The sequence below is a fragment of the Episyrphus balteatus genome, chromosome 2, assembly GCF_945859705.1.
Source record: "Episyrphus balteatus chromosome 2, idEpiBalt1.1, whole genome shotgun sequence".
Classification (NCBI taxonomy): domain Eukaryota; kingdom Metazoa; phylum Arthropoda; class Insecta; order Diptera; family Syrphidae; genus Episyrphus; species Episyrphus balteatus.
In genome coordinates, this window is record NC_079135.1 from 132,382,081 (window position 1) to 132,395,332 (window position 13,252).

The 13,252-nt window shown below is 30.6% G+C and overlaps 1 protein-coding gene across 1 annotated transcript; it reads left to right on the forward strand.

The window, feature by feature from the left end:
* Positions 1–1,674: 1,674 nt before the first annotated feature.
* Positions 1,675–11,711, forward strand: LOC129908325 (uncharacterized protein DDB_G0283357). Its single transcript, XM_055984739.1, has 2 exons — positions 1,675–2,085; positions 9,802–11,711. Exons 1-2 carry the CDS (start codon positions 2,031–2,033, stop codon positions 11,646–11,648), a joined length of 1,902 nt encoding a protein of 633 aa, XP_055840714.1. The 5' UTR covers positions 1,675–2,030; the 3' UTR covers positions 11,649–11,711.
* Positions 11,712–13,252: the final 1,541 nt, after the last annotated feature.

The following is a 13,252-nucleotide window of genomic DNA, read 5'->3' on the forward strand; positions in this document are numbered from 1 at the left end:
ATATTTTGAACCCAATCAATTTTTCATAAAAATCAAGAAAATCAATCTTCAATCAAAGACTGCTTTTTCTTCAATTACCTTAAAACCTGAAATAAATCTTATATCATGTGAAAGTTTATTATTTTACCATTTATATGACGCTTCGGCTTTAGTCATACTTCAACGATGACTAGAAAAAAAAGTAAGATTTTTTTAAAGCCAACCATGTTGAAATTTCAAACTTAAAATGGGTACTTCCCACACAGGTGGCTGTATAGTATATGGGCAACAGATCTCCACAGGTTTTTTGAGCTCTTTCTGATGTTTTTTAATTGAATATTGTGTAGCTTGTAGTAAATGTACCGTTATGTGTGATATAGTAAATGAAAGGTAATATTATCAGCATGCTCAATAAATTTAAATCAAATTTATATGTGCTCTAGATCAAAAGATAGAACGTGCTGAAAAATAGAACTTTATTTTACCGTTATTTCAAAATTTTGAATACGAAATTATTTGAAATTTTATTAATTTATCTATAAAAATAAAAACGGTTAAAAACGGTCAAAAAATTGTGACAAAAAAACTTTTATTTTTAGACTATCTTGGAACTATTTTAGAATACCAATACCATCCCCATAGCCTATACGTTCTATAATTTTGAGATTTTTTGAAAGCTATGAAAAATTGCTGAAAATAAAAACCATAGGTGTAAAAATACCCCTAAAAATGTTGGTGTTTTTCAAAAATTCATATTTGAAAACGCAAAGACTTAAAAAAAAAAATCCGTTATAGACCCTTAACCTTTTTTTTATTATCTTTTGAGTGGTATTTTTCAAACTGTCAAAATAAGATTGCCTCTTCAGGATCTACCTCATGTTTTAGTGTTATAAAAAGATTAAAAAAAAATTCAACATTCTACAACGTCGCGTTTAATAGCCACTTTTTTTTAATTTTGTTTTACCCCTATTTACCCTAGTTTCAGGTCGAACGGGAGAAAATGGCATCAATTTTTCGTAGATGCTGCCATGGTTCATCCATTTATAAGACGTTATCACCTCAAGAAATCAAAAAAAAATATTTTTCGTTGAAATCACCTTAATTTTCCAGACTACTAAGTGTTCTTCATGCGATGTTAGTTTTTTCGGCTACCATATTTGATTTTTTAACTCGAAGTCTCCCTAATTTCAATTCCAACATAAACGTTCACTGTGGTGTATGAGTAACTTTTTTTTTTAAATTTATTTTTAATACTTTATTATGGTTGTTTTTTTTAAATTTGTATCTTAAATATTGAAAATTGCAACCGAAAAACCTTCCAGAATTAAAAAAAAAAATAAAAAAAAACCTTACATTTTGAAAAATAATCAACAAAATTAAATCAATATTTTTAATGTTAAAATTTTTCTCAAAAATCAATTACTTAATGCCTTAAAACAAACAAATAAAAACCATATAAACCTATTTTTTTTAAGTGTATCTCTAATCTATCTAAATGACTAATAGCCTAATCACCATAAATGAAAACCCCACAGAAGTCATGGTCTCCATAATGATAAAAAAAAACTTACGTCCGATCGAGAACATATCCACAATATTGATCAAAAAATTAACTCTTTTTTTTTTTTTTGTATATATTTTGTTTAAATCAATATTCGAGAATCGTATAATGTTAAACTATTGTTTGTGCTAACAAATCAATTGGTTAACGTTGAGAAGACGGTTGTGTGTCTCGTTTGTATCATCGCGGATCGTGTCGTCAGTGTTGTTCTACGGGGTGATAATGATGATCGCCGAAAAAATACATAATAACTCGTTTCCATTGATTTTACGACTAAATTCTTTTGTCGGAATTATTGATTTTAATAAAAACCACTAGTATTGACTGAAATCACGATTAGAAGATATCTTAACGTTAAACTAATCGGTTAGATCTTTTTTATTTCAATTTTTTAAGTTCTAAGTTAGTGTCTAAAAGAGTTACTGTGATTTGAGAAAATATACAAAAATATAAGTAAAGATCTTTTTATAGAGGGTACTTTTATTTCAATATGAAGTCTTCAATAATTGGATTTTTCATACTCTTGATTGGATTATTTACAAATGGTAAATATTGAAATTGTTTAATGTAAATAACTTTAACAATTCAATTTAATTTTTTTTTTATTTCGGTTAAAGTTTAAAGTTAATTAAAATGGAAACAAAAAGTATTTAAAGTTTGTATTTATTTGAAAATTTTCATGGAATTTATTCTATTTGCATTTTCATTTAATTTTTTTCCTGGAAATATATTTTTTTTTTATATTTATTTTAAAAGTTTCTTCTTTTGTAATTTTTTTTGTTAGAATAAAAAAGTACTAGAATTTTATTTAGAATATAAAAAATTGTGGTTTATGTTTGTTCGTCATCAGATTCGTTGACAATTAACTTGACCACAATTATAAATTTATAAATATTTAATAACAAACAACCTGTTATTTGGCTTAAAAAATAATATGTCAACCAGTTCTATAAGTGAGTTTTTTTTTTCGTTATTGAATATTTTGGGATTTTGGTTGGTGCCTGTAGGTACTCAAATATCAAATCAAATATATCGATTCAAGTTTTTTGTTTAATTATTATTAAAAATTTTAATAAGTACCCGGGGCTAATGGTCGACAGAAGTGGATTTTTTATTCTAAAGATAGATATTTAATCAACGTCAATAAATTACATTATTCAATATTTTAATGATGAAAAACTAATGAGTTTTATTGTTTTTTAATATTTTATAAACAACATTGAAACAGACCGGGTTTTACTTTGTATCTCATTACAATGAAGATTATGTCACTTCTTAGTGGAAAATTCATTATGAGATGAACAATTTAAAATATATTAAGTAAATAGTTTAAACAAAAATGAAAATTAAAGTTTAAAAAAATAACATAAATTGATGGAAAAGAAAAAACAGCAATAAATAAAATTAATTGTCATTGACTGAACTAGATAAAAATAAATAATACACTGTGGGAAAAGCCACCATAAAACAACGTAAAATCTATGAAAACCACATTGATTTAACTATAAATCGGAATGATTTTGCGTTGAAGGTGAACATTTTAAAATCAACGTGAAAATCAGGTTAATTTTTTGTGGTTTTCTATTTCAAAGCAACATATTTTAAAGTAGTTTATCTTTGAAACAATAACGTTTTAACTTCAATTTTTTTTCCCTCAGTGTAAATGGCTCACTAAAATTTCAATTTCAAGGAGCCAGAGGTTTAATAAAATTGCAAAAAAGTGAATTAAGTTGTTATGCCTCGGGCGTAAGCAGGAAGCCGGTTAACAAATTTGTAGAAAACAATAGGTAATATGAAACGATATTCGAAATCAAAATATGTAACGAAAATTAACGAAAATATTAAAAGTACCCCTATGCAATTTATTAAAAATGTTGTCTTTCCCATGGGGTTTATTGGAAAAACTAAGTTATGTATATTAATTATGTACCCAACTGAAATTCAGCAATTATATGTTCCTTTTAAGATTGGAAGCACGAATCTAAAGTGTCTATAATAATATTATGGTTAAAAGGGTGTTTTTTTTTTCTTAATGAAATTTGATAAAAACGTTGCTTTGGGATAGAAAGCAAGAATAAAGAGTTTGAAAAAAAATGATTCATCTTGTTTTGATGTGATACCGTCTTATAAATCGATGAAACATGGCTGAATTAACGAAAAAGTGACGCCATTTTCTCCCGTTCCACCTGGAATTTTTAGCAGTGCAGCAAAAATTTCAATTAAAAATAAACCATTGGAGATACAAAAATCTTCTACCTATATCTTATTTGAAAGATAATAACCTAAAGTTGAATAGGTACTGCAGTGGTGGATCTAGGGGGGGGGGGGGGGCGTGGGGGTCATGACCCCCCCCAAAAACCTGAGGTGAAAAACAGAAAACTATGAGGCAAAAGGTGGAAACGAGCTTTTAAACCATATGAAGGGTTTCTTTATTGTTATTGATGGAAATGATTCATGGGTAGGGTATACTAGGAAGAAGTCGTTTTTAGTTGTAAATATAATGAGGGCATGTAAAAAATTTTTGGTTTTTTACACATTTTTTTAATGAGAACGTTCAAAAGCCGAAAATCATATCATATAATTTGCCATAATATAATAACTTTTACATGATTACTTGTATCTCGATTCACGAACGATCTATCATAACTAATCGCAAAAACTTAATTTCTTTTTAACAAACCTGTGTGGAGGAAATTTATTTCATCCTACACATATTTTTTTTTAATTTGTATTTTTTTTCTTTTTAAAGCTTTTGCTTTCAAAGATCACATTTCTAAAATGCAAATTAAACATATAAATATACTATTTTTACTCGGTATTTTTTTTATAGAAAAAAACATTTATGTTTTGATGTTTTCGCAAAAAAATAATGATGCTGAAAACATCGCTCTTGGAAACATTGATAAATCGAATCCAAAGGTGTTGAGTGAAGAAAAATCTTTTTTTACATTGATAACAAAGTTTAATTTATAAAAGAAAGTTGGAATTTTCAATGTGAATAGTTACCAAATGTGAGAATTCTTTTTGAAATAATATAATACTATAGAAAAATGGTTTTTCGTTTTCTGTCTCCCTCTTGACTTAACGCCTTAGGATCAATTTTGTTATTTAAAAATTAAAAATTAATTAAAATTACTGACTTAAACCCTTTGTACCGAATCATTTCTAACGGCAGGAGACCAAACGAAAGAGAAAAAAAAAATTTTAAATTATGGTCTTCAACGCAAAATCATTCGGAAAAACATTTAAATCAAAGTGGTTTCCGTTTATTTTAACTAGTTTGAAGTTTCACACAGTGTAGAACGGTTATTACCTTCTAACTTTGTTTAAAATGACAACTTCAATAGTTTCAACAGATTTTTTTTAACAAAAGCTTTGATTGTATTAATTAAAAATTTAATATAGAAAAATGTATTTTTTGGATTAAGAAAAATATATGTATTTATTTTTTAAATATCAATTTACGAAAACGGGATATTTTTTTCAAATCTTAGTTTTAATTTGGTTAAATATTTAGCCGAGGATAAGTTTTTGACATTTGTATCTATGTCTGTTGAATAAAAATTTATCTTGGGCTTTATTTAGCTGTGAGAATTGGGGCACATCTTGTATTTATTTGCGAAACAATAACAAAACAAAATCCTGCTTTTGTTGTAAAGCTAATAAAAACAATCTGATCTGGATCACGAGGAAAATAAAAAACAGCTAAAGTGAAATATATTGAAATAATACACACTCATAATGTTGCATTACTTTCCCAATTTTCTTTCTTTATTTTCAGTTTTTGATTATTTATTAAAAAAAACATTAATCCTTCTGCAAATAATTTATCCTCTGAACAAAAAAATTTGACAGCTGAAATTTTTTGTTTATTCAAAAATGTATTGTCAAAAATTTAACCTCGGCTAAATATTTAACCCAATTCACACACGGCGTTATGTAGTGTGAAATAACAATTACAACAAATGGTATGCCAACTATATTTTGAATCGTATTTTTTTAATTTTGTATGTACATATGTTTCTAAAAACATATTTGACATACTATTGAGCTTAATTTAAGCTCCGAAACAAAATCCTCTCGAAAATACATTTGATCTTAGAATTTGGATAGAATTTTGTATGTTAGATAAAATTAAGCATATATGTATTTTGAGCACTTGACCATTATTTTTGATTATCTTGGAAGTAAGTTTTTTTAGTCCTATGACCCCCTCCAAACCAAATTTCTAGATCCGCGCCTGAGGTACTAATGAAGGATTTTTAAAAATTCTATTCTTGAATAGGGTAAAATTGGGGTAAAACTAAATTGCAAAAAAGTGTTTTTTTTTTTCTAAACGCGACTTTGTAGAAAGTTGAATTTTTTTTAAATCGATAGATAAATTTATTCAAAGGCTGACGATGGTATTGAAAAAATTCTAAAAAATTTCAAAATCAAGTTATAAATGGTTTTTTACAACTAAAAAATGAGGTAGACCTTTGACAAAATTTAGGAAAATTTTTTTGTTTCAATGAATTTTTTTTGTTTCACTTTAAAAAAGCAACCATTTTCAACACAGTGATCTGAAAAATCCCAAAAATTCGGAAGTTTTTTATTCCCTTAATAACATTTTGTTCAAATTTTTTACCTCGATTGACAACTGTCAAAATTATATTTTTATGACTTACTTAAGAATTTAAGAGAAATGTAAGGAATTGGACTTGAACCACTAGCTATAAAAAAAAAACACTAGTTCAAAAAATTTAAGGAACAAGAAAAATTTGTGATTTTCTTAGAGCTGTTTGCTGAAATTCTACATAATTCTTATGTGACAGTTTACGCAGAGGAAAAAGTAGGGAATAAGATTTTATGCTCTAGTTAAATAATTAAGTTTCGTTACAGCAAATGATTCTTAGTGATTTTTGAAAAAAATTTCTAATTTTATAATCTTGGTTCTGTTGTTAAGATATTGATAGTTAGAGTCAAAAGTATGGTTTTGAATTTTATGACTGATATTGCTATCTAAATTAAATGCACGACTGGGGTCGCACGTACTTGCTCTTGGAGTTTAAAACACTCTTATGTTGGTATACTTGTAGATATAGAGCCGACATTTAGGGCAAAACTTTTTTTTTATTTGACTTTTTTTGAAAAAAATTAAAATGAAGTTTTATTGCAATTGCTTCGAATATTACGTCTGCAAAGTTTAATCAAAATCTTTAGAGCCGTTTTCGAGTTATTTGGTATAATTTGAAAAATTTGTTTGGGAGGTACACTTTTTTGCATTTTTTTAGAAAAACTTAAAATGCAGTTTTATTGCAATTGCTTCGAATATTACGTCTGCAAAGTTTAATCAAAATCGTTAGAGCCGTTTTCGAGTTATTTGGTTTGAATTGAAAAATTTGTATGGTAGGTACACTTTCTAAGCGAGATATAAAAAAAAAACAACTTTCAGAATTCCACTTAAATCATTTGTACATAATTTGAAGAAAATCCGTCCACCCGTTTAGGCTGTGGAAATGTGTACAGATGGACGAACAACCGCACAGACGTACAGACACACGGACGGAATTGCAATACCCACTTTTTTGGAATTCTGCATCATCGTAATGTTGGTTTTGATTAAAATCTCAAATTTTTTTCCACACGAAACCAATACTTGCCCTATAGGAGCAAGTAAAAAAATCGTACAAGAGTCAAAGAAAATGCAATTTGAAGCTTAATAAATAGCCTTTCTAAAAATAATAATTTTTGTCAGAAAAAAAATTCCCGCTTAGAAACTTATGAATGAAAATAAAGAAAATATGTATTGAACATTTCGGTTTTGTGACACTTCTAGGTATTAGGTAATCATTGTGCGATAACGCTATTTGGAAAAAATATTTGGTTTCCACGGACGAAGAACATCTTCTTAAAACCTATTTCGGACAAATAATTTAAGAATTTAAGTAAAGAAAAGTTTAAGATAAGTATCTATTATAAATATATTATAATTTTTTTAGAATTATTTTATTATTATAGTCCTGAAGAAGAGTGTATTCACACTTGAAACGTCGACGAAAAATAATTAAATATCAAAAACGACCTATAGCCTACACAAAAAAACAAGTTAAGTCAAATAATTTTACTTTCGCTAATATTCAGAAAATTACTGTGTGGTATATTCTTCGTCGGAAAATATTGAAATATTTTCTGTCGTCGTCTAATGTTTTTCGTCGGAGTATGGCGTTTTAATAATACCATCATTATACTTTAAAACGTAATTTCTAAATAATTCATAAACCCGTTTTCCAAAATTTTATTAAAAAACAAAAATTTGTTTTAAAAAATCAAAAAATTTGGTTTTCGAAAATTTTTAGTTAACGCTTCTGTATAAAAATTTTCGTCGAAATTACAACTTGTGAAAGGTGATAAAGACAAATTGCGCAAAAAGACCAAAAACAGTAGATTTTAAAAGTCTATATTTTATCCAAACTTAGCCGTATTAAATTTTTGTGATAATTACAGTGCCTTGCCATATTATTAGGCCTAAACGAAAAAAATACAATTTTTTGGTTCATGTTATCGGATTTTTAAAGTTTTTGTCGCAATATCTCAAATTTTTTTTGTCTCATTTACTTACACTTATCATGTAGATACGGATTGACTAAAAAAAAGTTAAAAAAATCATACTTTTTCATAAAAAATAAAGTACATAAGGGGAAAAGCTCCAAAAGTAGTTTTCTATGGAGTTCATGCCTAGAAAATTACCAGATAAGTCTAATACTAAAATTTTTGTACCGAGGAATAACGTGACATTCTTAAATTTATAGCAAGGACCCCATTTTGCATAAATATAGAAGATCTGATCGTCTGCACAGTTCGTAATATTCTAAGATTTGTTTTAGTTTTTTCTTTCTTATAAGATCAGACGAGAAGAGCTATTCACAGTTCGTTATTCCAATAACAAAACATTCTCTGATCATTATTGGCTGTTCTGCTATCTCAGGAAAAGGATAAGGTTCCTTTTATATTGTGGAAAACGCCCTAACTCCAGACCAATACAAAAAGGTGCTTGGGAACGTTTTGATTCTACGATTTCGAAATAGGCTCGAGGCTCGAAGCTTCTATATTTATACAAGATGGGATCCTTGCCATAAAGTTAAAAATGTCACGTTATGCCTCGGTACAAAAATTTTAGTATTACACTTATCTGGTAATTTTCTAGGCATGAAATCCATAGAAAACGTCTTTTGGATAGCTTTTCCCTTTTTGTACGTTATTTTTTATGAAAAAGCATAAATTCACTTTAAAAATCCAATAACATGAACCAAAAAATTGTATTTTTTTCGTTTGGGCCTAATAATATGGCAAGGTACTGTATGTTGAAAAATAAAGTATCTTCTTTTCTCCGTTACATTTTCAATATCTATAAATGCTCAAAAGATAAAAATTAACTATTTAGTAAAAACATCAAAAATATGGTTTTTTTTTTTCTTTTATGAATATACATATTTTCTTAAGTTTTCTTTAAAATATTTTAATTTTAAAATTTTTTAAAAGGACACCATATCGATAGAAATTTAATTATCTACAAAAAATTACTTAATAAAAATTTTCAAATTTGACTTGCTTTTCAAGTTATAGGCAAAAAACTCAAAAAGTAACAAAAAGAGTCCAAAATATTGATCGTTACAAAAATGGTCATATCTTTATTGCTTATTAATAGATTTTGAAGAAAATTATGTTATCTTTTAAAATAATGAGGACTCGAAAGATTTGATTTTTTCTTTCAGTAAGAAATATTTTTTTTGGCAAAAATTTCCTTTAAAAATCGATTTTCTTAAAATGTTTTGATACACTGCACTTAAAAATCTTGAGTGAAACAAAAAAGTTGTTCTAGAGTTTTTTGGTTATTTTGTTCATATTGATCGTTTTTATTACTCAATATATAGCTCGAATACTATGTATGCTGGGAAAATTAAACGCAGAAAACTTTGAAAAATCATATCTCGAAAACCTATTCATAAAACTTTTTTTGAGAAAATTTTCGAGTTTATGGACTCAAATCTATACAAAAAGTATAATGCCACTTGGTGTCCAAAAATTGTTTATTTTTTTGTAAACTAGTGTTATTATTATTTGTTTTAGTTTGAATTAAATTGTCTAAAATTTTGCACCAATATGTTGTAAAGATAAAAATGAATTAATAGTTTCAAAAACCCCTCCCCATTACTCACTTTTTATCTCTTTTTACAATTTTTGAAATGGTTTCAATTTATGTTTTTGTTTGTATTTTCCAGGTAACGCTCAATTACTAGGACGAATTCTTGGCTTTCCCGGAGCTCGCAATCAACAAGGTTTTGCCCCACAATATCAACAGCAATACTACCAACCTCAATACCAACAACAGTACTACCAACCTCAGCCACAACAACAACAACAACAACAACAACAACAACAACAACAACAACAACAAGCTTCTATTTCAACAGCAGACAGTGAAGCCTACAATCGCGACTTGAAACTTGGCAATTTTGGTACTCTGAATGGAGGACTTAGCCAATCCCAAACCCAAACACGCGACTCAAATGGTGGCTTGAGTGCAGAAAGAAGTACTTCCGCCAAAAATGGCATTCAATTAGGTAACCTGGGAATCTCTAACACCGCCACCGGATCGCAAGCCATAAACAATGGTCAAGTATCAGGAGAGTTATCAAATAACTTCCAAATTGGTGATTTTGGTGTTGATTCAAGTATATCGAGAGAAAACTTGAGAAATGGTTTTGGCATCCATCAATCGAAAAATGGTGGACTTGAATTGGGTCTAGGCTTCTTGAATGTTGATTTATCTAGAAATAATCCACCAGCTAATCAAGGACAAACTGCTACCAGCGCTCAAGTTACAGCTGAAGGTGAAGCTGCCAATGCTGATTCAAAGAGTAATACCGACAGTCACACGGATCAGTTAGGAGGACTTACCAGTACTCTGACACACTCCAAGTCAAATGCCCAAGGATCAGCTTTGAATGGAAAAACAACTGGCAAAGCAGCTGGTTTGATTTCGGGTTCTCCCAATTCTGTGGAATCAGGTGGATGGTTGTTCCCACGAAGAAGGTTTGTTAGACAAGGTTTCTACTTCCCAGAAGATGAAGGAGGCTACAATCAAGGTTTTAATGACCGAGAAAGGCGTAGAAACAGACATCATGGTGGAAGACATGGTCAAGGGCAACAGAATTCCGGTGCTGGTGCTAATGCCGGTGCTCAAGGAGGTTTCGGTCAACAAACTGGTGCTGGTGCTCAAGGTTTCGGAAATCAACAACAGGGTTTCAATAACAATGCTCAAGGTTTTACCAATGGAAATGATCCAAACTTCATGCAACAAGCCGCTGCCAATACCAATTCCCAGAACATTGTCAACGAAAACGGACAGTTTCAGGATAATACCGCTTCCAGTATTACATCGAACCTTGCCAACGATGGTTCCTCAGGTCAAGTCAGCGCAGCCAATACCGCTCAACAAAGTTATCAAGACGCCGACGGTGGTTCTGGAGACAGAAACGCCGCTCAAAGTCAGTCGCTCAACTTCCAAAAAGATCTTACTCAAGCTACATCTTCCAATGCCGACACAAGTTTCATTCAAGATGGAGATTCTGAGAAATCTGAAGCCAACAGTGGAGCCTCAGCTATGGAACAGGGGCTATTTGGCACAGCAGCTAACACAGCCAACACTAATACCAAAACTTTCAGTGACGAAGATGGTCGCCAAGGCTCCGATAGCAACTCAAACAGTCAGTCATCCTTAACCGGTCCAAATGGTCAACTAAACACTGCCAATACCAATACCAAGACTTCGAGCATCGTCAATGCCGATGGATCTACCTCCAACATAGCTGACAGTTCATCTTCAGGTTTTTCAAACAACGGCGGTCCCGTATCGGTATCAGCTTCTTCCGGAACTGGCACTGGACCAAATGGATCATTTTCAAATGCCCAAGGTTTGTCAAATGCCAATGGCGCTAATAGTAACGGTTTTGGACAAACTGGCTTCCAAAGTTTCCCTGGTTTCCAGCAATTCCAGCAAGGACAGGGAAATCGCAGAGGTCAGTTTTCACCCTTCGGTAGAGGTCAGGCCAATGCTTTCGGTTAAATTGTATCTCCTCTTTTTTCTTTTTGCACAAAAATAAAAAAATGTGTTTCCTTGCACCTTTGATGAGTTTGTTTGTTTTTTTTATTTGTTGCACACATACATATCAGTCGCTCAATATGGCACATAGCACCATTGTGATGCATATGAATTTTTTCCAACATCAAAAGTTTCATTTATTCACAGGCATCCGGATGAGGAGAGGACTTCCGCAACAGCAGCAGCAGAACGTGCAAGGGCGGACGTTTGGCGGGTTTTTCGAAATCTTCCAGGAGCTCTTCAGCGATTGCAATCAGTGCGGTTATCGGCCGCCCAGGCCTGTGTATCCACAGTATCCAAGGAATTGCTGCAACCGCTGCTGCTCCCAATGCTGTCCCACATGCTGCAATTATCCACCGCAACCACTGCCTCCTCCTCCTCCTCCACCTCCTCCACCGCCTCCACCACCACCACCACCGCCACCACCACCACCACCTCCAATGATGTACCCGACAGTGCAGATCACGTCGTCGGTATACTACCCATGGTATTACCCACAACGTCCAGTGAGTCCTTGTTGCCCAACATGTTCACCGCAAATTGGCGCATATCCCTGCGGTGGTGGTCGTGGTATTGGCCAGCAATATCCTGGGTCCTCCTATGGCTGACATGCAACAAGATGCTTTCATCCGTTTCACAGTGTGTCGAGCCCATACAAAAGTTTATCATAAATACTTGCAGCTAAGTTTTTGGAGTTTTAATATCTTTTTTTGTGTTTTTATGGCAGGAATAGAAAAAAAAATTACAAATTAACAAATTAAACAACCTATTACTTTTTTTTTAGTATAATTTATGATATTAACATTATTGAAGAAGCCACTTGTGAGCAAAATTAATTTTTTTTTTTTATATATAAACAAAAATATACTTTTCGTAAGGTTTTTGGTATGCTGAACTCGAATCCTAACTCAGAAAAATTCTATCATATCACGTTTTTGAAATATTCCCGTTAGAAAATCTGAAATGTCGTTTTTTAACAGTTTTTGAGGTTATGTTCTTGAACGTGGTGATTTATTTTAAATAAATTTGTGACAGTTTCTAAAAGAACTAAATGTTTTCTTTTAAAGCCCGTTTAAATCTTTTCAATATCTTTTTTCTACCTTGAGAAATCTTAAGTTGAAGTCAACTTGTTTTGTTTATCTTCTCTATACAAAAAAATCGTATGTTTATTTGCGTTTCATAGCAAATCTCGAGTAGTTTTTTGTCAATCGCTTTCAAATTTTGAAATAACGTTTTATTTGCATTTTCGTAAATTCTTATATCGGCGAGGTTGGTAAATACGCTATAATACACAGTAGAGCGTGGCCGGGTCAAGTAATTATATTAAAAATCTAGTATGCAGAAAAATATAATTTTTTTCTTGTTGAAAACAATATTTAAAATATTTTTAATTACATAAACAGCTTTTTGTTACTTGTGTATGGCTAAAAATTATTAAAAACATCGATTTTTTCATTTTTGTGATCCCCTTGAAGATGTTTCTCAAAAAATGAATTATTTTGAGTACTTGACTCGTAGCACATAAATGTGAATATCTCTGGTAATCGCAAACAGAAGCAGACCAAACT